Source organism: Pristiophorus japonicus, chromosome 1 (genome assembly GCF_044704955.1).
Source record: "Pristiophorus japonicus isolate sPriJap1 chromosome 1, sPriJap1.hap1, whole genome shotgun sequence".
In the NCBI taxonomy this organism is placed as follows: domain Eukaryota; kingdom Metazoa; phylum Chordata; class Chondrichthyes; family Pristiophoridae; genus Pristiophorus; species Pristiophorus japonicus.
In genome coordinates this window covers 19,060,240-19,087,110 of record NC_091977.1, presented here as the reverse complement: position 1 = coordinate 19,087,110, position 26,871 = coordinate 19,060,240, and the positions used below count along the sequence as shown (strand labels likewise).

Below are 26,871 nucleotides of genomic sequence, written 5' to 3'. Positions count from 1 at the left end.
TGCAAGGGAAAGGTCCAAATATTGTATCATGCAACTACCAGGATGGTAGAAGGCATAAGAACATAAGAAATAGGAGCAAGAGTCGGCCATTCGGCCTCCTCGAGCCTGCTCCACCATTCACTGAGATCATGGCTGATCTTCTACCTGAACTCCTTTCCTGCATTATCCCCATATCCCTTGATTCCCTTAATATCCAAAAATCTATCGAGTGCTGTCTTGAATATACTCAACAACTGAGCATCCACAGCCCTCTAAGGTAGAGAATTCCAAAAATTCACCACCATCTGCGTGAAGAATATTCTCCTCATCTCTGTCCTAAATGGCCAACCCCTTATTCTGAGACTGGTTCTAGACTCCCCAGGCAGGGGAAACATCCTCCCCGCATCTACCCGGTAAAGCCCTGTAAGAATTTTGTGTGCTTCAATGAGATCACCTCTCATTCTTCTAAACTCGAGGCGAACTAGGTGAACCTTGGTCTCTTTTGGTCTTAGGGATTCCTATGTTCCAGTGAAGACAAGGCTCATCCCTTCAGGACTGCTGGTTGGTCTTGCTGGTTGGAGAAGCCGTGTTACCGTTAGTGACGTAACGTTAGCCCTGATTTTTTCCAGGTTGAAGATGTGCTGCTGTGGCTAAAACCTCAATTTGAAGGGACCTTTAAGAAAAGTCAGATGAAAAACTTCCCGCTTCTGGTTGAAACACTGCAAAAAATGAATGGATTGCCTGCTTTATTTTTCACGTGAGTAACTTTAGACCATCCATGGGGGGAGTAGAATTGGTCTGGTCACTATATGTAGCGATATAATAAGAACATAAGAACATAAGAAATAGGAGCAGGAGTAGGCCATACGGCCCCTCGAGCCTGCTCCGCCATTCAATAAGATCATGGCTGATCTGGTCATGGACTCAGCTCCACTTCCCCGCCCGCTCCCCATAACCCCTTATCCCCTTATCGTTTAAGAAACTGTCTATTTCTGTCTTAAATTTATTCAATGTCCCAGCTTCCACAGCTCTCTGAGGCAGCGAATCCCACAGATTTATAACCCTCTGAGAGAAGAAATTTGTCCTCATCTTAGTTTTAAATGGGCAGCCCCTTATTCTAAGATCATGCCCTCTAGATCTAGTCTCCCCCATCAGTGGAAACATCCTCTCTGCATCCACCTTGTCAAACCCCCTCATAATCTTATACATTTCAATAAGATCACCTCTCATCTTTCTGAATTCCAATGAGTAGAGGCCCAACCAACTCAACCTTTCCTCAGAAGTCAACCCCCTCATCTCCGGAATCAACTTAGTGAACCTTCTCTGAACTGCCTCCAAAGCAAGTATATCCTTTCATAGAAACATAGAAACATAGAAAATAGGTGCAGGAGTAGGCCATTCGGCCCTTCGAGCCTGCACCGCCATTCAATGAGTTCATGGCTGAACATGCAACTTCAGTTCCTCATTCCTACTTTCTCGCCATACCCCTTGATCCCCCTGGTAGTAAGGACTACACCGAACTCCTTTTTGAATATATTTAGTGAATTGGCCTCAACAACTTTCTGTGGTAGAGAATTCCACAGGTTCACCACTCTCTGGGTGAAGAAGTTTCTTCTCATCTCGGTCCTAAATGGCTTACCCCTTATCCTTAGACTGTGACCCCTGGTTCTGGACTTCCCCAATATTGGGAACATTCTTCCTGCATCTAACCTGTCTAAACCCATCAGAATTTTAAACGTTTCTATGAGATCCCCTCTCATTCTTCTGAACTCCAGTGAATACAAGCCCAGTTGATCCAGTCTTTCTTGATATGTCAGTCCCGCCATTCCAGGAATCAGTCTGGTGAACCTTCGCTGCCCTCCCTCAATAGCAAGAATGTCCTTCCTCAAGTTAGGAAACCAAAACTGTACACATACTCCAGGTGTGGCCTCACCAAGGCCCTGTACAACTGTAGCAACACCTCTCTGCCCCTGTACTGAAATCCCCTCGCTATTAAGGCCAACATGCCATTTGCTTTCTTAACCGCCTGCTGTACCTGCATGCCAACCTTCAATGACTGATGTACCATGACACCCAGGTCTCGTTGCACCTCCCCTTTTTCTAATCTGTCACCATTCAGATAATAGTCTGACTCTCTGTTTTTACCACCGAAGTGGATAACCTCACATTTATCCACATTATACTTCATCTGCCATGCATTTGCCCACTCACCTAACCTATCCAAGTCACTCTGCAGCCTCATAGCATCCTCCTCGCAGCTCACACTGCCACCCAACTTAGTGTCATCCGCAAATTTGGAGATACTACATTTAATCCCCTCGTCTAAATCATTAATGTACAATGTAAACAGCTGGGGCCCCAGCAGAGAACCTTGCGGTACCCCACTAGTCACTGCCTGCCATTCTGAAAAGTACCCATTTACTCCTACTCTTTGCTTCCTGTCTGACAACCAGTTCTCAATCCATGTCAGCACACTACCCCCAATCCCATGTGCTTTAACTTTGCACATTAATCTCTTGTGTGGGACCTTGTCGAAAGCCTTCTGAAAGTCCAAATATACCACATCAACTGGTTCTCCCTTGTCCACTCTACTGGAAACATCCTCAAAAAATTCCAGAAGATTTGTCAAGCATGATTTCCCTTTCACAAATCCATGCTGACTTGGACCAATCATGTCTCCTTTTTCCAAATGCGCTGCTATGACATCCTTAATAATTGATTCCATCATTTTACCCACTACTGATGTCAGGCTGACCGGTCTATAATTCCCTGTTTTCTCTCTCCCTCCTTTTTTAAAAAGTGGGGTTATATTGGCTACCCTCCACTCCATAGGAACTGATCCAGAGTCTATGGAATGTTGGAAAATGACTGTCAATGCATCCGCTATTTCCAAGGCCACCTCCTTAAGTACTCTGGGATGCAGTCCATCAGGCCCTGGGGATTTATCGGCTTTCAATCCCATCAATTTCCCCAACACAATTTCCCGCCTGATAAGGATTTCACTCAGTTCCTCCTTCTTACTAGACCCTCTGACCCCTTTTGGTTGTTTGTGTCCTCCTTAGTGAATACCGAACCAAAGTACTTTTGTAAATATGGAATCCAAAACTGCACGCAGTATTCCAGGTGTGGCCTTACCAATACCTTATATAGGTGTAGCAAGACTTCCCTGCTTAAATAAAACCCGATAAAATAAAAAGGTCTAATTTCACAATGCATGGAGAGTGAATTTTCATGTGGGTTCTGCTGCTGATCCCTCATAACATCAGAGGCAGAGGCATGGAGACCCCAGATAAACAGCACAAATGGTTTTGAAGTAAGAGGCTGAATACAATCCAAATAATTTCTATTTAAAACCACACACACACACACAATTTCTTCAAGGCTCTAGCCACACATAGGGCCCAAGTTTCCACACGTGCCTAGAATGGCGCAGTCCCGACCTGGACGCCCGTTTTTCGCGCCACAAAGTGCGCCTAAAAAAATCCTCGGTATTCTCCACCTACTTGCAGGTCCTCTGGCCCTCGGCGCAGCCAGCACGAGCTGTGGGGGGGCGGAGCCAGGTCCCTGCGCTGAAAACAGTGCCGGGACCTCTGCACATGCGCGCTATAGTGGGCACGCAAGTGTGTGGGAGGGGCCCGAAGCACGCAACCCCTAGCCCTGGCCGAATGGCTTCACTGGGGCTGCGTGAATAAGGCTCCTCCCACGGCCAGCTCCTGCTTCCCCCCCCGACCAGACCCGACACCCGCTCCCCTCCAGCCCCCTGCCTCCGGACCAGACCCGACACCCACTCCCCCGCCCCCGACTGGACCCGACCCGACCCGACCCGCGCTCCTGTTCCCGCTCCGCTCCCCCCCCCACCCCAACTGGACCCGACCCGACCCGCGCTCCTGTTCCCGCTCCCCGCCTCCCGCCTCCCCGACTGGACCCGACCCGACCCGACCCGCGCTCCTGTTCCCGCTCCCCGCCTCCCGCCTCCCCGACTGGACCCGACCCGACCCGACCCGCGCTCCTGTTCCCGCTCCCCGCCTCCCGCCTCCCCGACAGGACCCGACCCGACCTCCTGTTCCCGCTCCCCGCCTCCCCAACTAGACCCGACCCGACCCGACCCGCGCTCCTGTTCCCGCTCCCCGCCTCCACCCCCCCCGCCCAACTGGACCCGACCCGAGCTCCTGTTCCCACTCCCCCCCCCCCCCCCCCCCCGACTGGACCCGACCCGACCCGACCGCGCTCCTGTTCCCGCTCCTCGCCCCCCCGACTGGACCCGACCCGACCCGACCGCGCTCCTGTTCCCGCTCCTCGCCCCCCCGACTGGACCCGACCCGACCTGACCGCGCTCCTGTTCCCGCTCCTCGCCCCCCCGACTGGACCCGACCCGACCCGTGCTCCCGCCCCCCGACCCGACCGCCCCCCCCCCCCCACTGGACCCGACCCGACTCCCGCTCCCGGACTGGATCCCTTCCTGACCTCCCCCCCTCCCTCTCTCTCTCCCCCTCTCTCCCCCCCTCTCTCCCCCCCTCTCTCCCTCCCCCCCCCCGCTCTCCCGAACCGAACCTCCCCGACCAGACCCAACCCAACGCCACCTACCTGTAAATCTGGTGCTGGGGATGGGCCCTGCCCAAAGTCTCGGGCCCGGCCCGTTCAGCCTTCGGTCCCAAAAGGCCTGCCTGAAGCATTTTCACACAGGCAGGAAGATGGTTTATTTAATCTTTTCTTTGCTGATAAATGTTTATTCAGGTTGGATTTATTTGTATAATATTTGTATAAGTATAAATAAGGATTTATTATAGAATTTAATGACTTCCCTTCCCCCCCCCCCCTCCCCCCCACCTCGTTCTGGACGCCTAATTTGTAACCTGCGCCTGATTTTTTAATGTGTAGAACAGGTTTTTTCAGTTCTACAAAAATCTTCACTTGCTCCATTCTACTTTAGTTTGGAGTACGTTTTCACTGTGGAAACTTTCAAATCAGGCGTCAGTGGCCGGACACGCCCCCTTTTGAAGAAAAAATTCTGTTCTAAACTAGAACTGTTCTACCTGACTAGAACTGCAGAAAAAAAAATGTGGAGAATTGCGATTTCTAAGATAGTCCGTTCTCCACCAGTTGCTCCTAAAAAATCAGGCGCAAATCATGTGGAAACTTGGGCCCATAATATGGTGGAAAGGAGTTGCTGTGCTCACTATGGGGGTGGGGATTGGGATGAATTTCCACGGGTAACTAAGGCAGAAGAGGCTCGAATACATTCGGAGCAGGAGTGGGCCATTCAACCCCTCGAGCCTGTTCCGCCAATCACCTCGATAATGGCTGATCTGTGACCTCAACCCCATTTATCTGCCTTTGCTCCATATCCCTCGATACCCTTCCCCAACAAAAATCTTAGCGATCTCAGTCTTGAAAGCTCCAATTGTTCCCCCAGCATCCACAACCTTTCAGTGGGAGAGAGTTCCAGATTTCCACTACCATTTGTATGGCGCTACTCGGCACCGAGCTTGTAGCCAACATCTCGCCGTAGGCAATTAGGCAATTAGGCTCATACAGCAGTGCCTGATCTCCAGTCGTCTTGGACCCCCTTGCCATTGGACCAAGACCTTAGCTAAGCCCGTGTAGCTGCCACCCCACGTTAAAAGAACTCACGCACAGGCATCTTCCACTTCGATAATATGAAGTTCGGGACCTGGAACGTCAGGACTCTCATGTTCAACTCCAATAGCAACAGGCCAGAACGCCGCTCCGCTATAGTTGCCCGGGAACTTAGACGTTTTGTCATTGACATCGCCGCCCTAAGCGAGACCCGGCGGGCAGGGGAAGGCCAGCTCAACGACCCTTTATGGGAAAAACTCCTGAATGGTCCAGCTGTAATTTGAAGATTTTTCCCCCTTGATCTTGATTCCCCCACCAAAGTAAATAGTTTCTCTCTATCTACATTATCAAATACTTTTATCATTTTAAACAGCTCGATTATATCAATCCTCAGAAATCTGGTCAGCTGCTTCCCGGGGGGCGATCGACTGAAAAATTTAAAAAAAGATGCGCGCCTTCCTGTTCCTGCTGCACCCACACGAGTTCCCGGTCCTGAGGCCTCCACTGACTGCATGTTGATCCGCGTGCACATCAGCACATGCGCAGGGCTGGTGCTTCAGTCACATGGCTCTGGGCAGCCAATCCAGGTAAAGTGTGTTCTCATTCATAATAATGGGAGCTCCGTAAGCTGGAGTTCCCATTATTTAGATTGAGAAACAGCCCCCAAACACCCAAACACTAATAAAAAATAGAAAATCAAGGGAAAGCAAGCCAAGATTATGTAACCTGACCTCATAATTTAACCCTCTGAGCCTCGGTATCAGTCTGGTGTATCTGCACTCCCCTCCCTCCAAGGCCGATATCCTTCATCAGGTGCGGTTCCCAGAACTGAGCACAGTGCTCTAAATGGTGTCTGATCCAGGCTGTATACAACTTAAGTGTCACTTCCTGTCCTATGTATTCCAGCCCCCCCCGCGCCCCCCCCCCCCCTTTGAGACAAAGGCCAACATTCCATTAGTCGTTTTGATTGCGTTTTGTACATGTTCACTCGCATTTTAGTGATTTATGTACGGCGACACTCGAATCGCTTTGATCTGACACAGTTCCTTAACTCTTACCATTTAGAAAATACTCTAGCTGCTCCTCTTTAATGCCGGGGCTCAGTGGGTAGCACAGTTGCTTCTCAATTAGAAAGGTTGTGGGTTCAAATCCCACTCCAGGAACTTAAACACCAAAAAATATAGGCTGTCACTCCAGTGCAGTGCTGAGGGAGTTCTGAACTGTCAGAAGTGTTGCCTTTCAGATGAGATGTTAAACAGAGGCCCTGTCTGCTTTTTCAAGTGGACATAAAAGATCCCGTGGCACTATTTTGAAGTAGAGCAAGTCGTGAAATGCGCGATATAAATGCAAGTCTTTTTTTCTTTTTGGAGTGCCTGAGAATAAAGGGAGGCTAAATGGGAAAATATATATATTTTAGTTCCTGAGTGGCCTGTCGGTAAAAGATCCCATGGCCATTATTTTGAAGAAGAGCAGGGAAGTTATAGATTCATTGAATCATAGAAATTTAGAGCACGGAAAGAGGCCACTTCAGCCCAACGTGTCCGTGCCGGCCGACCTAGAGCTATCCAGCCTAATCCCACTTTCCAGTTCTAGGTCCGTAGCCCTGTAGGTTATGACACAAGTGCACATCCAAGTACTTTTTAAATGTGGTGAGGGTTTCTGCCTCGACCACCCTTTCAGGCAGCGAGTTCCAGACCCCCACCACCCTCTGGGTGAAGAAATTTCCCCTCAAATCCTCTCTAAACCTCTTACTAATTACTTTAAATCTATGCCTCTTAGTTGTTGACCTCTCTGCTAAGGGAAATAGGTCCTTCCTATCCACTCTAGGCCCTTCATAATTTTATACACCTCTATAAGGTCTTCTCTCAGCCTCCTCTGTTTCAAAGAAAACAGCCCCTGCCTATCCAATCTTTGCTCATAGTTAAAATTCTCCAGTCCTGGCAACATCCTCATAAATTTCCTCTGTACCTTCTCTAGTACAAGCACATTTTTCCTGTAATGTGGTGACCAGAACTACACGCAGTACTCCAGCTGTGGCCTAACTGTTTTATACAGTTCAAGCATAACCCCCCTGCCCTTGTATTCTAAGCCTTGACTAATAAAGGCAAGATTTCTGAATGCCTTCTGAACCACCTTATCTACCCGGTCTGCTACCTTCAGGGATCTTTGGATATGCACTCCAAGGTCCCTTTGTTCCTCCACACTTCCCAGAGTCCTACTATTTAATGGCCTAGAAATCCCGGTCGGCTGCTTCCCGCGGGCGATCGACTGAAAAAGTTCAAAAAGATGCGCACCTACCTGTTCCTGCTGCGCCCACGCGAGTTCCCGGTCCTGAGGCCTTCACTGACTGCGCGTCACAGCGCGTGCACATCAGCACATGCGCAGGGCTGGAGCTGCAGTCACATGGCACTGGGCAGTCAATCCAGGTAAAGTATGTTCTCATTCATAATAACGGGAGCTCCGTAAGTTGGAGTTCCCATTATTATGATTGAGAAACAGCCCCCAAACACCCAAACACTAATAAAAAATAGAAAATGTACATCACATATTTAACATTCATTTAAATTAAAGTTATTTATGTATTATAAAAAAAAATACTTTTCCGAATTTTTAACAAATTTCATTAAATTATGGTTTAAAATAAACTTAGCTGACTGGACAGGGCTATTAACAATAAAAAAGTGTTTTTAAAATGTTATTTTACAATGTTTTTGTGTGTTTTAAAACTCTTACGCCTGTAAAAGTAGGCTATGTTGCTGCTTTTAACAGGTGCAAGAGTTTTCAGGATATCTGCTAGGCAAGATATGGGTAAATACCGCAATCTTGCTCTGGAGATGTGGAGGATCTGTCAAGCTTTGACAGATCGGAAAAGCCGGTTTTCAGCACATGCGCATTGTGCGCTGAAAATTGGCTTTTGCGATGCCATCCGGGATCCGTACACACTCCGTACGGACCCGGGGAGGCTGGGATTTCCAGGCTAATGTGTATTCCCTTGCCTTGTTAGCCCTCCCTAAATGCATTACCTCACACTTATCCGGATTAAATTCGATTTGCCACTGTTCTCCCACCTGACCAGTCCATTGATATCGTCCTGGCGTCTACAGCTTTCTTCTTCATTGTCAACTACACAGTCGATTTTAGTATCATCTGCAAATTTCTTAATCATACCCCTTATATTCGTCTAAATCATTGATATATACCACAAAAAGGAAGGGACCTATTACTGAGCTATGCGGAACCCCACTGGAAGCAGCCTTTCAGTCACAAAAACACCCATCAACCATTACCCTTTGCTTCCTGCCTCAGAGACAGTTTTGGATCCAACTTGCCACATTACCCTGGATCCCATGGGTTTTTACTTTTGTGATCAGTCTAGGGGTATTAAAGGCCTTGCTAAAATCTATATACACTACATCATACGCACTGCCCTCATTGATCCTCCTTGTTACCTCCTCAAAATATTCAATCAAGTTCGTCAGAAACGAACTTCCCTAAACAAATCTATGCTGACGTTCCCAGCATGGATTTGTTAAAGGCAAATCATGTTTAACCAACTTGATCGAGTTTTTTGATGAGGTAACAGACAGGGTTGATAAGGGCAAGGCGGTTGAAGTGGTGTACATGGACGTCCAAAAGGTGTTTGGCAAAGTGCCACATAATAGGCTTGGCAGCAAAGTTGAAGCCCATGGAATAAAAGGGATAATGCCAGCATGGATCTAAATTGGCAGAGTGACAGGAAACGGGGAGTAGTGGTGAACGGTTTTTTTTTCGGACTGGAGGAAGGTATTCAGTGGTGTTCCCCAGGGGTCAGTACTCGGACCACTGCTTTTCTTGATATATATTAATATTGGACTTGTGTGTACTGGGCTTTATAAATACAAGTATAGGGTTAGAAATTGACCAGCCTTGCACCTGTTTTGTCAACTGTTGTTCGCCTTTTTTGACGGTAAAAGGTGCTCACCTAAATTGGCCAAAGTTGTGCGCCGCCAGTTTTGAAATACCGCTGAAGAGCGGACCGCTGTTGTGCAATGCCAAGAAAAATGCGACCACTTAAAATTGGCCGTTCGGCAGACCCGTAGTTAGGAAGAAAAAAACGGCCGAGATAAACCTGCGTTGCTGCTTCAGAAACAACGGTAAATACGAAGACCTGCCAAAAAGGTAAGTTAAAGTTTTTATTTTTTCATTCTTTTGCAGCGATTACTTAGTTAAGGGTCTTTTAAATGTTTTACGATATTTTTTATTTTTTGTTTTTTGCAATTTTTTGTGTGTGTGTTCCCCCTCCCAGTGCCTGTATTTTTGGCGGTGATAGACCTCAGGCTAAAGTTGGCGAGGACTGCTGTTTCCACCGCGAATCCTCGTGCAACGCCGATTTTTACCATCGAGCGCATTTTGTTGCCAATTTTACCCCTTTAGTAAAATAGCGGTATTTTAAATTGTATTTTTGGCAAAAAATGCTGGAAAAATATTTACAATCACCAAAAAAAACTATTTCTAGCCTCATTGAGTACAGAAGCAAGGAAGTTATGATCAACCTTCATAAAACACAGGTTCGACCACAACTGGAGTATTGAGTCCAACTCTGGGCGCTGCAATTTAGGAAGGATGTGAAGGCTTTAGAGAGGGTGCAGAAAAGATTTACGAGAATGATTCCGGGGATGAGGGACTTCGGTTACGTGGATAGACTGGAGAAGCTGGGGTTGTTCTTCTTAGAGCAGAGAAGGTTGAGAGGAGATTTGAGAGAGGGGTTCAAAATCATGGGGGGTCTGGACAGTGTAGATGGAGAGAAACTGTTCCCATTGGCGGAAGGGTGGAGAACCAGAGGACACGGATTTAAGATGATTGGCAGAAGAACCAAAGGCGACATGAGGAAAAACGTTTTTACGCAGCGAGTGGTTAGGATCTGGAATGCACGGCCTGAGAGGGTGGTGGAGGCAGACTCAATTGTAGCTTTCAAGAGGCAGTTGGATAAGTAGCTGAAGGAAAAAAATTGCAAGGCTACGGAGAAAGGGCAGGAGAGTAAGACTACCTGAAGGGCTCTTGCAGAGAGCCGGCACGGGCTCAACGGGCCGAATGGCCTCTTGCTGTGCTATAACCATTCTATGATTCTAATTTGCCTTTACCATTGTTTTAGGTTTGATATAATAATGGTTGAAGATTTTGCTGATGAACTATTAGAACATCTCGTGGAAAAATTGGAAAGCAAAGTAAAACCTGGGGATGAAAAAGCACGACTCCAGATAGAAAACAGGCTACAAAAGCTGGCAAAATACCTGGAAAAAGAAGAATCTATGTGAGTATTTTATTATAATTTCCATTTCAAAGATAGCCTTCACCGGTCGTCTGGGTTTTGCTGACCAGAACAATAGAATAGAATTAGGTCCCGCCGGAAATGGCGGTTTTGTGGGCGATACCTGTGGAGCCGCCCATCTCCCGCCAAGGATCCAACCGGCGGAAAATTGGTGGGGGAGGGTTCCGCCCACGTCGCAGTGTCCCGCCCGCCCATGCCGGGTGTCTGTTAATCAGCATTTTGATCACTTTTCCTGCACTCCCGCCGACCTGCCGCCCTCCAGAAGGACCGCTCTGGAAAAGCAGGACTGAGCTGGGCAGCAGTGGTCCAGCAATTGCACATCGGGCGGGCGGGAGGCCGCAGTGTGATCGGGCAGCACTCGGGAGGTAGGGACAGAGGGAGGGAGGGAGCGCTGGAGGCCGCAGTGTGATTGGGCAGCACTCGGGAGGGAGGGAGGGATGGAGGGAGGGATGGAGGCTGCAGTGTGATCGGGCAGCACTCGGGAGGTAGGGACAGAGGGAGGGAGGGAGGCCGCAGTGTGATCGGGCAGCAATCGGGAGGGAGGGAGGGATGGAGGTAGGGAGCGCTGGAGGCCGCAGTGTGATCGGGCAGCACTCGGGAGATAGGGAGTGAGGGACGAGGGAGGGATGGAGGCAGCAGTGTGATCGGGCAGCAATCGGGAGGGAGGGAGTGAGGGACAGAGGGAGTGCTGGAGGCTGCAGTGTGATCGGGCAGCAATCGGGAGGTAGGGAGCGCTGGAGGCCGCAGTGTGATCGGGCAGCAATCGGGAGGTAGGGAGTGAGAGAGGGATGGAGGCCGCAGTGTGATCGGGCAGCAATCGGGAGGTAGGGAGTGCTGGAGGCCGCAGTGTGATCGGGCAGCACTCGGGAGGTAGGGACAGAGGGAGGGATGGAGGCCGCAGTGTGATCGGGCAGCACTCGGGAGGTAGGGACAGAGGGAGGGATGGAGGCCGCAGTGTGATCGGGCAGCAATTGGGAGGTAAAGACAGAGGGAGGGATGGAGGCCGCAGTGTGATCGGGCAGCAATCGGGAGGTAGGGAGTGCTGGAGGCCGCAGTGTGATCGGGCAGCACTCGGGAGGTAGGGACAGAGGGAAGGATGGAGGCCGCAGTGTGATCGGGCAGCACTCGGGAGGTAGGGAGTGAGGGAGGGATGGAGGGAGGCTGCAGTGTGATCGGGCAGCACTCGGGAGGTAGGGACAGAGGGACGGAGCAATGGAATGGGGTAGCTCTGGCACTGGGAGGGAGTGCTGGTGGCCATCGCATCACGGCAGCCAGTCAGATTCTGCATCATATCAGTGGGACCGCTGAAAAGAAGTTAGGTCAATGTTGCATTACTTTCTTGCTGATACTGATGTTTAAATTGGATGTGATGAAACCGACTGAAATGTGTCTAAGCTAATGGAGGCTTTTTTTGTTGCAACTTGCTAAAAGTCCTTCATTGAGAAGGCCAATGGCGAAGGGACAATTATTATGAGTGACTGACAAGTGTTCAGCATCTCACATGTTGTACATCCAAGCTGATTCATTAATTGTCTCGCACAATATACTGCAATGTAACTGATGACCATGTCATCTCAGGGGTGGCACTCCTCCATCTTTGGCCTTGCAAAAAAAGTATTTAAGTGCAAGCCTTAAGGCCTGCCCTGCAACTTGGTAAACTAGAGTAATTGAATGGCAGCCTTCCTGCATTCATTGGTTTTGCGATGGCCTGATGACAGGACCCATTATACACTGCAGTCAGATGTGGATGAGAAGGTATTCCTGATGAAGTAGATGACCTGAGGGACCGATGTGTGGTTGGCGCAACGCACCACACACATGATGTTAAATTGACACACGCACAAACAAAGGGTCAACAATGTGAGCGTATTTACAAGTGCACAATGACAAACGTTACATAATATTATCACATATACATACATTTAGACAAGGAAGCAACGTCCACCCCTCTACACGGCACCTCTCTTCCCCCCCCGCCTTGTAGTAATGCCTGCTCTCCTCTTCCTCCCTATGCCTACATGACAGAGTGGCCCTCCCCTGCCCCTCACTGCCTCTGGTTCAGGAGGTTGTGCAGAAGGGCAGTGAGATGTGTGTCGACGTGTGCGTCTCGAGGACAATGTAGGGCCTGGGACTGAAGGCACCTGGATCCTCTGCTCCTCCGCACCTGTGTGGGGTTTGGGGTCGGGGGCTTGCAGCACGCGTGCAGAAGCCATCTCCTGCCGTATGGCCTCGACGCTTTCTGGTGTGCGCTCCAACACTGTGAGGAGGCGCTCCATCCTTTCACCGTGCTGCCGAGCGATTGTGGCGATGCTGCCAGCTGTCCCAGCCATGGTCAGCTGCATCTCGCGACCTACCTCCACGCCGGTGGTTGATAGCTGGGCCATCTGGCTCAATAGAGCGAGCTGTCCTGCATCCGCAGGTGGTTGCTCGATGCTGCTGGGTGCTGGGGCCTTGCTTCCCTTTGAGCCACGGACTCTGCAATTGCTTGAGTGGAGTCTGTTGCAAACCCCAGGAAATCTGAGCCCGACGCCGAGGTTCTGTGGACACTTGGCTGCCTTGGCAGGGGGCTGATGTCAGGCGCTTCCGGATCCTCCAGGTGAAGGGGCACAAATATGGGCCCTTCTCCCTCCTCTCTCTCCTTTTCTTCCTGGCCCTGGGTGGCGGAGGTGGGAGTGGTGGACATGGGTGATGTGGGCTGGGGGTGCAGGAAGGGTCCGGTAGTCCTTGGGTATGGAGAACGTCGGGGTGGGAGATGCTGGGGTGCGACGGCTTCTGTGAAGGCCATGGGTCGATGGGCTCTCCAGATCCGTGGTGTCCGAGACAGCATCTGCAAGTAGAGGACAACATTTCGGTTTGCAGCGGGGGCGGGGCTGGTGGTGAAAGTGAGTTGTGAGCCATTCCATCTCACATTATACCAGCAAGGAGTCCTATCTCTACATGTCCACACCAATAATGGGTGACAAGGTCTGCGTTCAACCGCGAGTGCATTAACATTGCAAGTACTTTCATGCCATGACCAGAGATGAGTGTAGCCTTGCCCTGCGGTAGCACCGGATCTGCAGAAACGTTTGTGGTTGGAATGCGCCAATGTCCCACCAATGCCAACGCAAGCTCCTCCAGCCTCGTGAATTGGACCACATCTTGTGGGCCCCCTCCAGTCGCACGCAGGCTTGCCTGTTTGTCTGCTTGTTTTCTCTGCACAAAGAAACGTTGCAGCCTTGACTCCCTTTGCTCATACCCCCCCACACACTCCCACACACACACATCGTGTGCACAACCTTTTTGGCTTTGGACAGGAGGGGCCAAATAAACTTGTGCTCACTTTGGCTGCCGCCACCAAATCGTTCCACCGTTTGTGGCATTGGTCTCCATCGCACTCCACGTTGCCCGCTGCATTGACCATCTGACCTACGTCCATCCAAAGATGTCGGTATTGGGCTGGTGGAGGCTTGGGTCCCAGGTGAGTTCACTCTACCTGTGCTCCACCTCTGTCATTAGTTCCTCCAACTCCTGCTCATTGGACCACGGAGCTGTGGGCCTGGTTCTGCCAGTCTTCATTAACGATTTCTGCCCACTCATCTTCTATGATGAGAGGAATAGTTGCTCAAGAGTCTGGGTATAAATATGTCACACTGCCCCCTCTGCAACTCAGACTTCTCTCCTCTCTCTCTCCTCTCCCTTTCTCTCTCTCCTCTCTCTCTCTTCTTTTCACTGTATCCTCTCTCTCTCCTCTCTCTCTCCTCTCTCTCTCTCTCTCCTCTCTCCTCTCTCTCTCCTCTCTTTCTCCTTTCTCTCTCTCCTCTCTTCCTCTCTCTCTCTCTCCTCTCTCCTCTCTCTCTCTTCACTGTATCCTCTCCCCTCTCTCTCTCTCTCCTCTCTCCTCTCTCTCTCCTCTCTCTCTCCTCCCTCCTCTCTCTCTCCTCTCTCCTCTCTCTCTCCTTTCTCTCTCCTCTCTCTCTCTCCTCTCTCTCTCCTCTCTCCTCTCTCTCTCTCCTCTCTCCTCTCTCTCTCCTCGTTCCTCTCTCTCTTCTCTCTCTCCTTTCTCTCTCCTCTTCCTCTCTCCTCTCTCATCTCTCTCTCTTCTCTCTCTCTCCTCTCTCCTTTCTCTCTCTCTCCTCTCCTTTCTCTCTCCTCACCTTGCTCCTCTCTCTCCTTTCTCTCTCCTCTTTCTCTCTCCTCTCTCCTCTATTCTCTCCTCTCCTCTCTCTCCTCTATTCTCTTCTCTCTTTCTCTCCTCTCTCCTCTCTCCTCTATTCTCTTCTCTCTCTCTCTCCTCTCTGCTCTCCTCCTCTCCTCTCCTCTCTTCTCTCTTTCTCTCCTCTCTCCTCTCTCTCTCCTCTGTATCCTCTGCTCTCTCTCTCTCCTGTTGCCTTTCTCCTCTCTCCTCCCCTCGCAGGTGCAATTGAGTAGTGACCTTTTATGGCCCTGATCACTTCCTCAATTAGTGTGCAAGGGCCACAAAAGGACTACAGCAGTCACCCCCAAAACTATAAAAACTGCCTAAATCCCGTGCATGCGCAGTGGAGGCCTTCTGGATAAACCCGAGTGGCGAGGCCTCCACATGATGCACTCTCATGAGGCTTGCCGCCGAGTCTCACTCCTGCCCGCTCCTGCCCACCGATGACGCCCGCTGCTGCTCCCGCTGCCTCCCGTGCAACGGCGACCAAAGCGGCTCCTGGTGGCAGCGGACACCAAAAACGGGCCTCCCACCCAGTGGCCACCAAGAAATGAGTGGCTATCAATCTAGGCTGGCAGTACTGAGGGAATGCTGCATTGTCGGAGCTGCTGTCTTTTGGATGAGACGTTAAACCAAGAACTTTCATTTATATCGCACCTTTCACAACCTCAGGACATCCACAAGCACTTTACAGCCAATTGAGTACTTTTGAAATGTAGTCACTGTTTTATTGTTGGAAACACGACAGCCAATTTGTGCACAGCAAGTCCCACAAACAGCAATGTGATAATGACCAGATAATCTGTATTAGTGATGTTGATTGAGGGATAAATATTGGCCAGGACATCGGGGATAACTCCCCTGCTCTTCTTCGATATAGTGCCGCGGGATCTTTTACGTCCACCTGAGATAGCAGAAGGGGCCTCGGTTTAACATCTTGTCTGAAAGACGGCACCTCCGACAGTGCAGCACTCCCTCAGCACCGCACTGGAGCGTCAGCCTAGATTTTTTTTGTGTGCAATCTCTGGAGTGGAACTTGAACCCACAACCTTCTGACTCAGAGGCGAGAGTGCTACCCACTGAGGCAATGATATGCAAACATGTTATGATGCTCATCGGTCATGACTATCACTGCAAATTTCAACCTTAAATCTTTTGTTCATCAGCTTCTTTGTTCATTTTTATTTTGAAAGGACTAACCCCACCAGAAATCAATCTGAACAATTAGCAGAATATCGAACCGAATATGACATGTTGCGCACGAGATATCAACAACTTCATACACTCCCTCCAGACTGCACTTTTGCACCGGCTTCAGCAGCAGATGAAAAGGTAAGGGGTTGGATCGCGCAGGAGTGGGACATCTCGCTCTGTACGCCATTAGATTTTATACTGCGCCCTTCAGCTCAAAACAATTGCTGCGTCGCAATATGCTGGAGGCGTGAGCTGATACCGGCGCAGCGAGGGTAACGGGGCCTCTGGGAGGGTAACAGGGCCTCTGGGAGGGTAACAGGGCCTCTGGGAGGGTAACAGGGCCGACAGTGAATCTATCGCTCTAACTGTTATTTATGCAGACTATAGATATACTCTCTGTGTAGTCACTGTATAGTTGCATAAGATGGAGACTTGTTACCTGATGTACCTTCAATAAGGTTTACACTGTGTATATATTATGCTGGCACCACTAGAGGGTGCAACTGGTGGAGACCGGGGTTTCCTGCCCCTGTGGCAGAGGCTGTCCACCAGAGGGCACTGTGGTGGGAGACTTGAGGGTCACCTGCATAGGTGTGCAGGGCCCAGTATAAAAGGCTGCCCACCATGTAGGTGCCTCACTCTGGAGTTATGAATAAAGGACCAAGGTCACTACAGTTTGAGTACAACACATTGTCTCGTGGAGTCATTCATAAGTGCATTACAGACATAACCAATCAGATTTAAGGATTGAGAAAGGAACAGAAGAATGACGGAGAAGGAAATCGGGTGAATTAGAGTCAAATCAGGAAAAGAAAGATTGGATTATGAGAGAGAGAAAAATAGAAACAAGAATGAAAAGTGTTTAAAAATGTTGGGGGATCAATTGATTGTGGCCCGGTTTGAGGCGGTGACGTTTACCGCCTCCAACCGGGATATTGGTTTTTAGCGCCCCAAGAGGGGAGTGGAACGCTTAGGGTGCCAAAGTTCAAACGCAGGGCGCGATTACGGGAGCGCTTACGATGTGACGCCACGGGTCCTAGTGCCTAAAGGGGAGGTCAGCTGGACCACCCGAAGAGTGCAAATGAATGCAAGGGAGTTCATTTGAACACTGTTGAGCATCGGACAAACTTTTAAACAAATGTAAATAGAGTGAATGTAAATGAAAAAATCTCAGCTGATAACCACCCGCCTGCTGATCCGTTTCATGCTCGTCCCGGGAGGTTTGGGAACGCCTGCTCTCTCTGTCACCATTAGAGCCAGGCGCTAAGGCGGGCGAACCCATCGAAGTTCTCGACCACGGCGCGATCGGGGGTGTTACACACCCATTGACATCACCAAGTGGGTGGCGCTAGATTGCGCCGTGCTCACTGTCAGCGCCGACGATAAACCTCCGCTGAGGTTCCCGGGAGCCACTGACAGCGCCACCCTCTGGCGGTAAGCAATTAGCGCTCCCCTCTCGGGAGCTAATGGGCGGCATTGTTCCAATGAATTAACAAAAATTTACTACAGGTACATGCAGGAATGAGACTCAACGGTATAAATTGTTCCCTTTCTGGACCGGAGAGATTGATTGGCATTGCATTAACAATTATCACCTAGTTTAAAGGGCACTTACACTATTAGTTATGAACTTTTTGCAGCGAGTTCAATGGAAAATTAATGTTCAAATCCAGCAAGTTCTTAAAAATAACAGGGAGATCGAGGGCAAGCTGCTGTTTGTGCAACGCAAACGGCGGGGCAGCGAAAATCGAGCAGCAAGTTCTGGACATTCGCAAGGCACGGTGTAACTCTGCTAACCCTGAGCTTGCTGGCAGATTTGTGCATTAATAAAGATGTGCGTCATTAATGGGCCGTTATTATTCCAGGAAGATTTGGCCCGAGATAAATAACATGCAACTACTTGAACGATTAAGGTGCAAGTGCAGCAGATATTTTAATCTGGATCTAATTTTGGAACTATTTAGAAACAAATTGGGTAGCTGTGCTCATGGCTCAGAGGTAAAGTCCTCCTCAGATAATGAAGCAGTCCATGCCCAGATACAGCAAGACCTGGACGGCATTCAGGCTTAAACTGATAAGTGGCAAGTAACATTCGTGCCACACAAGTGCCAGGCAATGACTATCTCAAACCAGCGAGAGTCTAACCACCTCCCCTTGACATTCAACGGCATTACCATCGTTGAATCCCCCATCATCAACATCCTGGGGGTCACCATTGACCAGTAATTTAACTGGACCAGCCACATAAATGCTGCGGCAACAAGAGCAGGTCAGAGGCTGAGTATTCTGCGGCGAGTGTCTCACCTCCTGACTCCCCAAAGCCTTTCCACCATCTACAAGGCACAAGTCAGGAGTGTGATGGAATACTCTCCACTTGCCTGGATGAGTGCAGCTCCAACAATACTCAAGATGCTCAACACCATCCAGGACAAAGCAGTTCACTTGATTGGCCCCCCATCCACCACCTTAAACATTCACTCCCCCAACACCAGCGCACCGTGGCTGCAGTGTGTACCATCTACATCATCACAGGCAGTCCCTCGAAATCGAAGAAGACTTGCTTCCACTCTAAAAGTGAGTTCTCAGGTGACTGAACAATCCAAAACGGGAATCACAGTCTCTGTCACAGGTGGGGCAGACGGTGGTTGGAGGAAAGGGTGGGTTGGGAGTCTGGTTTGCCACACGCTCCTTCCGCTGCCTGCGCTTGTTTTCTGCATGCTCTCGGCGATGAGACTCGAGGTGCTCAGTGCCCTCCCGGATGCTCTTCCTCCACTGCACAGGATGCACGACAGCAAGGTTGAAGAAGGCGGCTCACCACCACCATCTTCTCAAGGGCAACTAGGGACGGGGCGTAAACGGCAGCCATACCAGCGACATATCTCGAGCATGAATATTTTAAAAAAATCAATCTGCCAGGAACATAGGGGCAATGGGGATCCCGTACCCTGCATATGTGTGTATATGTGTGACTGTATATGTGTGAGTGTGTATGTGAGTTCATGTAGGTGTGTGTATCTCTGTGAGCGTACGTGCTTGTTGGTGTGTACCTGTACATATGTATGTTGTTTGTGTAAATGTACATATAACCCATGTATTTTGATATTTTCCTAAGTTAGTGTATGTGTACGGCAATCATAATGTATCTATTGTGAGTTTATTTTACTCATTCATGGGGTATGGGCGTGGCTGGCAAGACCAGCATTTATTGCCCACGAGGAGGTGGTGAGTCACCTTCTTGAACTGCTGCAGTCCATCGTAGCAGTTTATTTTAAAGTAGCTTGCTAGCGGCCATTTCAGAGGGCTGTGGGTCTGGAGTCACATGTAGGCCCAGACCGGGTAAGGACGGCAGATTTCCTTCCCTGAAGGCCATTAGTGAACCAGTTGGGATTTTACAACAAACCGGGAACCAATTCAGTAATTTTATTACTGATACTTGGTTTTTATTTCAAATTTACTTAATTAACCAAATTTAAATTCCCCGATTGCCATGGTGAGATTTGAAATTACGTCCCCGTTTATTAGTGCAGGCTTCTGGATTACTAGTCCAGTAATATAACCACTCATCCGACCATTCCCATCCTGTTCAAGAAGTACAAGTTTCCCAATTAACTGCAGTAGCTGAACAGTGGGACAGTGAATGAGTTGATGGGAGAACAAATGGCGAATTAAGGAACTCCGTCCAATCAGATTGCTCAGTCGATTCCACTTTCTGCTCTCGTAGTTCCTGGACAAGATCTTCTTCCGCATGCGCAGATCACACCGTTCTGGCTACTACCGCGAAATGCTGCTTCGAGGCATTGGCTGCCATCATGGTTCCATGAACAACAAGATTAGACAAGCTGTGGAGATGTTATTCAGGTGCGGGTTTGTCAAGGTCAGTAACTGTTCAACGGTGCCGTGCTTGAGGCGGGTTGGGTTTTAACACAATGTTTTTTTAAAGGACTGGACAGATTATTGCGGTTTCACAGATTGGGGAAGGACTGGGGGACATGAGTTCAAACTGTGTAAGAGCAGGAATGGACTGAATGTTGGGCTGCTCCTCTTTACCCAGAGAGTTACGAGCCTCTGAAATGTGTAGCCGGCTGGTGCAGTTGGTGCTGACTCTCTAGCTGCCTTCAAGAGGGAGCTGGACCGGTTCCTGACTGGGGCCGAGATCACATCGTATAGAAGTTGAGTGTTTTTACAGATACTTGGTCCATGTGACCTCCTGGATTGTTTTCCATCGTCTGAGGGGGAAGGAGAGGAATTTTACAGAGTATTTTCCCCCTGAAATTGTCCCTGGGTTTTTGTCTCTGGATTTTGCCTCTCCCAGAAATTTACATGGCTGCGGGGAGGGGGAGGAGTTGTGGGGGAAGCAGTGCCCAGTCACAATGCTGCAGCCATCATGATGTATGGGACAGGCGTGAAGGACCAAATGGTCTCTGCCTTCCTGCAATGATTGTATCTTCATATCATCTTACCTCCTTGCCTGACTGATTGTTCAAAGACTCATTTCAAAGACAGCACAGAAGGAGGCCATTCGGCTCCTCGAGTCCATGTCAGCTCTCTGCAAGAGCACTTCAGCTAGTCCCATCCCCCATCCTTTCCCCGTAGCCCTGCAATTTATTTTCCTTCAGGTACTTATCCAATTCCCCATTGAAAGCCACAATTGAATCACCCTCCACCACCCTTTCAGGCAGTGCATTCCAGATCCTAACCACTTGCTGCGTAAACAAGTTTTTCCTCATGTCGCCTTTGGTTCTTCTGCCAATCACCTTAAATCTGTGTCCTCTGGTTCTCCCCCCTTCTGCCAATGGGAACAGTTTCTCTCGATCTGAAAAGGGAGGGTGAACAGCCAGTTGTCGTGGTGCATATAGGTATCAACGATATCGGTAAAAAACGTGATGAGGTCCTACGAGACGAATTTAGGGAGCTAGGAGCTAAATTAAAAAGTAGGACCACAAAAGTAGTAATCTCAGGATTGCTACCAGTGACACGTGATAGTCAGAGTAGGAATCGCAGGATAGCTCAGATGAATACGTGCATTGTGGAGTGGTGCCGAAGGGAGGGATTCAAATTCCTGAGACATCGGAACCGGTTCTGGGGGAGGTGGGACCAGTACAAACCGGACGGTCTGCACCTGGGCAGGACTGGAACCAATGTCCTAGGGGGTGTGTTTGCTAGTGCTGTTGGGGAGGAGTTAAACTAATATGGCAGGGGGATAGGAACCTATGCAGGGAGGCAGAGGGAAATAAAAGGGAGACAGAGGCAAAAGATAGAAAGGAGAACAATAAAAGTGGAGGGCAGAGAAACCCAAGGCAAAAAACAAAAAGGGCCACATTACAGCAAAATTCTAAAGGGGCAAAGTGTGTTAAAAAGACAAGCCTGAAGGCTCTATGCCTCAATGCGAGGAGTATTCGGAACAAGGTGGACGAATTAACTGCACAGATAGCAGTTAATGGATATGATGTAGTTGGCATCACGGAGACATGGCTCCAGGGTGACCAAGGCTGAGAACTCAACATCCAGGGGTATTCAACATTTAGGAAGGATAGACAGAAAGGAAAAGGAGGTGGGGTGGCGTTGCTGGTTAAAGTGGAAATTAATGCAATAATAAGGAAGGATGTTAGCTTGGATGAATTTAAATCGGTATGGGTGGAGCTGCGGAATACCAAAGTGCAGAAAACGCGAGTGGGAGTTGTGTACAGACCACCAAACAGTAGTAGTGAGGTTGCGGACAGCAACAAACAAAAAATAAGGAATGTGTGCAATAAAGTTACAGCAGTTATCACGGGACTTTAATTTACATATAGATTGGGCTAACCTAACTGGTAGCAATGCGGTGGAAGAGGATTTCCTGGAGTGTATTAGGGATGGTTTTCTTGACCAATATGTCGAGGAACCAATTAGAGAGTTGGCCATCCTAGACTGGGTGATGTACAGTGAGAAAGGACTAATTAGCAATCTTGTTTTGTGAGGCCCCTTGGGGAAGAGTGACCATAATATGTTAGAATTCTTTATTAAGATGGAGAGTGACACAGTTAATTCAGAGACTCGGGTCCTGAACTTAAGGAAAGCTAACTTCGACGGCATGAGGTGTGAATTGGCTAGAATAGACTGGCAAATGATACTTAAAGGGTTGACGGTGGATAAGCAATGGCAAACATTTAAAGATCACATGGATGAACTTCAGCAATTGTACATCCCTGTCTGGAGTAAAAATAAAACAGGGAAGGTGGCTCAACCGTGGCTAACAAGGGAAATTAAGGATAGTGTTGGATCCAAGGAAGAGGCTATAAATTGCCCAGAAAAAGCAGCAAACCAGAGGACTGGGAGAAATTTAGAATTCAGCAGAGGAGGACAAAGGGTTTAATTCAGAGGGGGAAAATAGAGTACGAGAGGAAGCTTGCCGGGAACATAAAAACTGACAGCAAAAGCTTCTATAGATATGTGAAGAGAAAAAGATTAGTGAAGACAAACGTAGATCCCTTGTAGTCGGACTCAGGTGAATTTATAATGGGGAACAAAGAAATGGCAGACCAATTGAACAAATACATTGGTTCTGTCTTCACGAAGGAAGACACAAATAACCTTCCGGAAGTACTAGGGGATCGAGGGTCTAGTGAGAAGGAGGAATTGAAGGATATCCGAATTAGGCGGGAAATTGTGTTGGGGAAATTGATGGGATTGAAGGCCTATAAATCCCCGCGGCCTGATTATCCGCATCCCAGAGTACTTAAGGAAGTGGCCCTAGAAATAGTGGATGCATTGGTGATCATTTTCCAAAAGTCTATCGACTCTGGATCAGTTCCTATGGACTGGAGGGTAGCTAATGTAACACCACTTTTTAAAAAAGGAGGGAGAGAGAAAACGGGTAATTATAGATCGGTTAGCCTGACATCAGTAGTGGGAAAAATGTTGGAATCAATTATTAAGGATGAAATAGCAGCGCATTTGGAAAGCAGTGACCGGATCAGTCCAAGTCAGCATGGATTTATGAAAGGGAAATCATGCTTGACCAATCTTCTGGAATTTTTTAAGGATGTAACTCGTAGAGTGGACAAGGGAGAACCAGTGGATGTTGTGTATTTGGACTTTCAAAAAGCCTTTGACAAGGTCCCACATAAGAGATCGTTGGGCAAAATCAAAGCACATGGTATTGGAGGTAATGTACTGGCGTGGATAGAGAATTGGTTGGTGGACAGGAAGCAGAGAGTCGGGATAAACGGGTCCTTTTCGGAATGGGAGGCAGTGACTAGTGGGGTGCCGCAGGGCTCAGTGCTGGGACCCCAGTTCTTTACAGTATACATCAATGATTTGGATGAAGGAATTGAGTGTAATATCTCCAAGTTTGCAGATGACACTAAACTGGGTGGCGGTGTGAGCTGTGAGGAGGATGCTAAGAGGCTGCAGGGTGACTTGGAAAGATTCGGTGTTGGGCAAATGCATGGCAGATGCAGTATAATGTGGATAAATGTGAGGTTATCCACTTTGGTGGCAAAGATCAGTTTTTTTTTTCAGCCAAAGGGGGCATAACCTGCCACCCGCGCCATTTCTGGCCATTTAGGGAAGTTTGGCCAGCTGAGAGTTACTCCACTTCTTAGGCCAGCGTATGTGGCTTCTGCAGGAAAACCTTCTGGTGAGTTAAGGAAATCGGCGCACGTTCGTGCAGCAGATGCCCGGACAGCTGCAGTAGGAGAGGTAAGAGGGCGGGGGGATGGTTGGGGGGAAGCCTTTCGGGTATAGTTAGGTGCGGGGATCGGGACCGGGAGGAGGCCACTCGGCCTGGCCTAGGTGTGGGACCGGGAGGGAGGAGGCCACTTGGTCTGGGCTCGGTGTGGGAATCTGGAGGGAGGAGGCCACTTGGTCAGGGCTCGTTGTGGGGATCGGGAGGGAGGAGGCCACTTGGTCTGGGCTAGTTGTGGGGATCGGGATGGAGGAGGCCACTCGGTCTGGGCTAGTTGTGGGGATCGGGAGGGAGGAGGTCACTCGGCCTGGCCTAGGTGTGGGGATTGGGAGGAGGCCACTCAGCCTAGGGTAGGTGTGAGGATTGGGAGGGAGGAGGCCACTCGGCCTGGGCTAGGTGTGGGGATCGGGAGGGAGGAGGCCACTCAGCCTAGGGTAGGTGTGAGGATTGGGAGGGAGGAGGCCAGTCGGTCTGGGCTAGGTGTGGGGATCGGGAGGGAGGAGGCCACTCGGCCTGGCCTAGGTGTGGGACCGGGAGGGAGGAGGCCACTTGGTCTGGGCTCGGTGTGGGAATCTGGAGGGAGGAGGCCACTTGGTCTGGGCTAGTTGTGGGGATCGGGAGGGAGGAGGCCACTCGGTCTGGGCTAGTTGTGGGGATCGGGAGGGAGGAGGTCACTCGGCCTGGCCTAGGTGTGGGGATTGGGAGGAGGCCACTCAGCCTAGGGTAGGTGTGAGGATTGGGAGGGAGGAGGCCACTCGGCCTGGGCTAGGTGTGGGGATCGGGAGGGAGGAGGCCACTCAGCCTAGGGTAGGTGTGAGGATTGGGAGGGAGGAGGCCAGTCGGTCTGGGCTAGGTGTGGGGATCGGGAGGGAGGAGGCGACTCGGCCTGGGCTAGGTGTAGGGACCGGGAGGAGGCCACTCAGCCTGGGATGGGTGTGAGGATTGGGAGGGAGGAGGCCACTCGGCCTGGGCTAGATGTGGAGATCGGGAAGAGGCCACTCAGCCTGGGCTAGGTGTGGGGATCGGGAGGGAGGAGGCCACTCAGCCTGGGGTAGGTGTGAGGATTTGGAGGGAGGAGGCCACTCGGCCTGGGCTAGGTGTGGGACCGGGAGGGAGGAGGCCACTTGGTCTGGGCTAGGTGTGGGAATCGGGAGGGAGGAGGCCACTCGGCCTGGCCTAGGTGTGGGACCGGGAGGGAGGAGGCCACTCGGCCTGGCCTAGGTGTGGGGATCAGGACCGGGAGGAGGCCACTCGGCCTGGCCTAGGTGTGGGACCAGGAGGGAGGAGGCCACTCGGCCTGGCCTAGGTGTGGGGATCAGGACCGGGAGGAGGCCACTCGGCCTGACCTAGGTGTGGGACCGGGAGGGAGGAGGCCACTTGGTCTGGGCTAGGTGTAGGAATCGGGAGGGAGGAGGCCACTCGGCCTGGCCTAGGTGTGGGGATTGGGAGGAGGCCACTCAGCCTAGGGTAGGTGTGAGGATTGGGAGGGAGGAGGCCACTCAGCCTGGGCTAGGTGTGGGGATCAGGAGGGAGGAGGCCACTCGGCCTGGGCTAGGTGTAGGGACCGGGAGGAGGCCACTCAGCCTAAGGTAGGTGTGAGGATTGGGAGGGAGGAGGCCACTTGGCCTGGGGTAGGTGTGAGGATTGGGAGGGAGGAGGCCACTTGGCCTGCGCTAGGTGTGGAGATCGGGAGGAGGCCACTCAGACTGGGCGAGGTGTGGGGATCGGGAGGGAGGAGGCCACTCGGTCTGGGCTAGGTGTGGGGACCGGGAGGGAGGAGGCCACTCGGCCTGGGCTAGGTGTAGGGACCGGGAAGAGGTCACTCAGCCTGGGGTAGGTGTGAGGTTTGGGAGGAGGCCACTCGGCCTGGGCTAGGTGTGGAGATCGGGAGGGAGGAGGCCACTCAGCCTGGGCTAGGTGTGGGGATTGGGAGGGAGGAGGCCACTCGGCATGGGCTAGGTGTGGGGATCGGGAGGCACGAGGCCACTTGGCCTGGGCTAGGTGTGGGGATCGGGAGGGAGGAGGCCATTTGGCCTGAGCTAGGTGTGGGAATCGGGATGGAGGAGGCCACTCGGCCTGGGCTAGGTGTGGGGATCGCTCGGAGGCCACTCAGCCTGGGGTAGGTGTGGGGATCGGGTGGAGGCCACTCAGCCTGGGGTAGGTGTGAGGATAGGGAAGGAGGAGGCCACTGGGCCTGGGCTAGGTGTGGGGATTGGGAAGGAGGAGGCCACGGGGCCTGGGCTAGGTGTGGGGATCGGGAGGGAGGAGGACACTTGGCCTGGGCTAGGTGTGGGGATCGGGAAGGAGGAGGCCACTGGGCCTGGGCTAGTTGTTGGGACCGGGACGGAGGAGGCCACTTGGCCTGAGCTAGGTGCGGGGACTGGGAGGGTATAGAAACAGAGAAACATAGAAAATAGGTGCAGGAATAGGCCATTCGGCTCTTCGAGCCTGCACCGCCATTCAATGAGTTCATGGCTGAACATGCAACTTCAGTACACCATTCCTGCTTTCTCTCCATACCCCTTGATTCCCCCTAGTAGTAAGGACTTCATCTAACTCCTTTTTGTATATATTTAGTGAATTGGCCTCAACAACTTTCTGTGGTATAGAAACATAGGCCTGGGCTAGGTGTGGGGACCGGGAGGTAGGAGGCCACTCGGTCTGGGCTAGGTGTGGGGACCGGGAGGTAGGAGGCCACTCGGTCTGGGCTAGGTGTGGGGACCGGGAGGAGGCCCCTCGGTCTGGGCTAGGTCTGGGGACCGGGAGGTCGGAGGCCACTTGGTCTGGGCTAGGTGTGGGAACCGGGAGGTCGGAGGCCACTTGGTCTGGGCTAGGTGTGGGGACCGGGAGGAGGCCACTCGGCCTGGGCTAGGTGTGGGGACCGGGAGGTCGGAGGCCACTCGGTCTGGGCTAGGTGTGGGGATCGGGAGGGAGGAGGCCACTCGGCCTGGGCTAGGTGTGGGGATCGGG

At 50.8% G+C, this 26,871-nt stretch overlaps 1 protein-coding gene across 1 annotated transcript in view; it reads left to right on the top strand.

Annotated features, from left to right (window-relative positions):
- LOC139276698 (probable ATP-dependent RNA helicase DDX60) overlaps positions 1 to 26,871 on the top strand; it is a 159,552-nt gene that overhangs the window by 84,931 nt on the left and 47,750 nt on the right. Inside the window, exons 24-27 of the mRNA XM_070894704.1 lie at positions 609 to 736; positions 10,688 to 10,846; positions 16,235 to 16,373; positions 19,957 to 20,109. Coding sequence (XP_070750805.1) covers positions 609 to 736; positions 10,688 to 10,846; positions 16,235 to 16,373; positions 19,957 to 20,109 — 579 coding nt within the window. The remainder of the gene's footprint in view (positions 1 to 608; positions 737 to 10,687; positions 10,847 to 16,234; positions 16,374 to 19,956; positions 20,110 to 26,871) is intronic.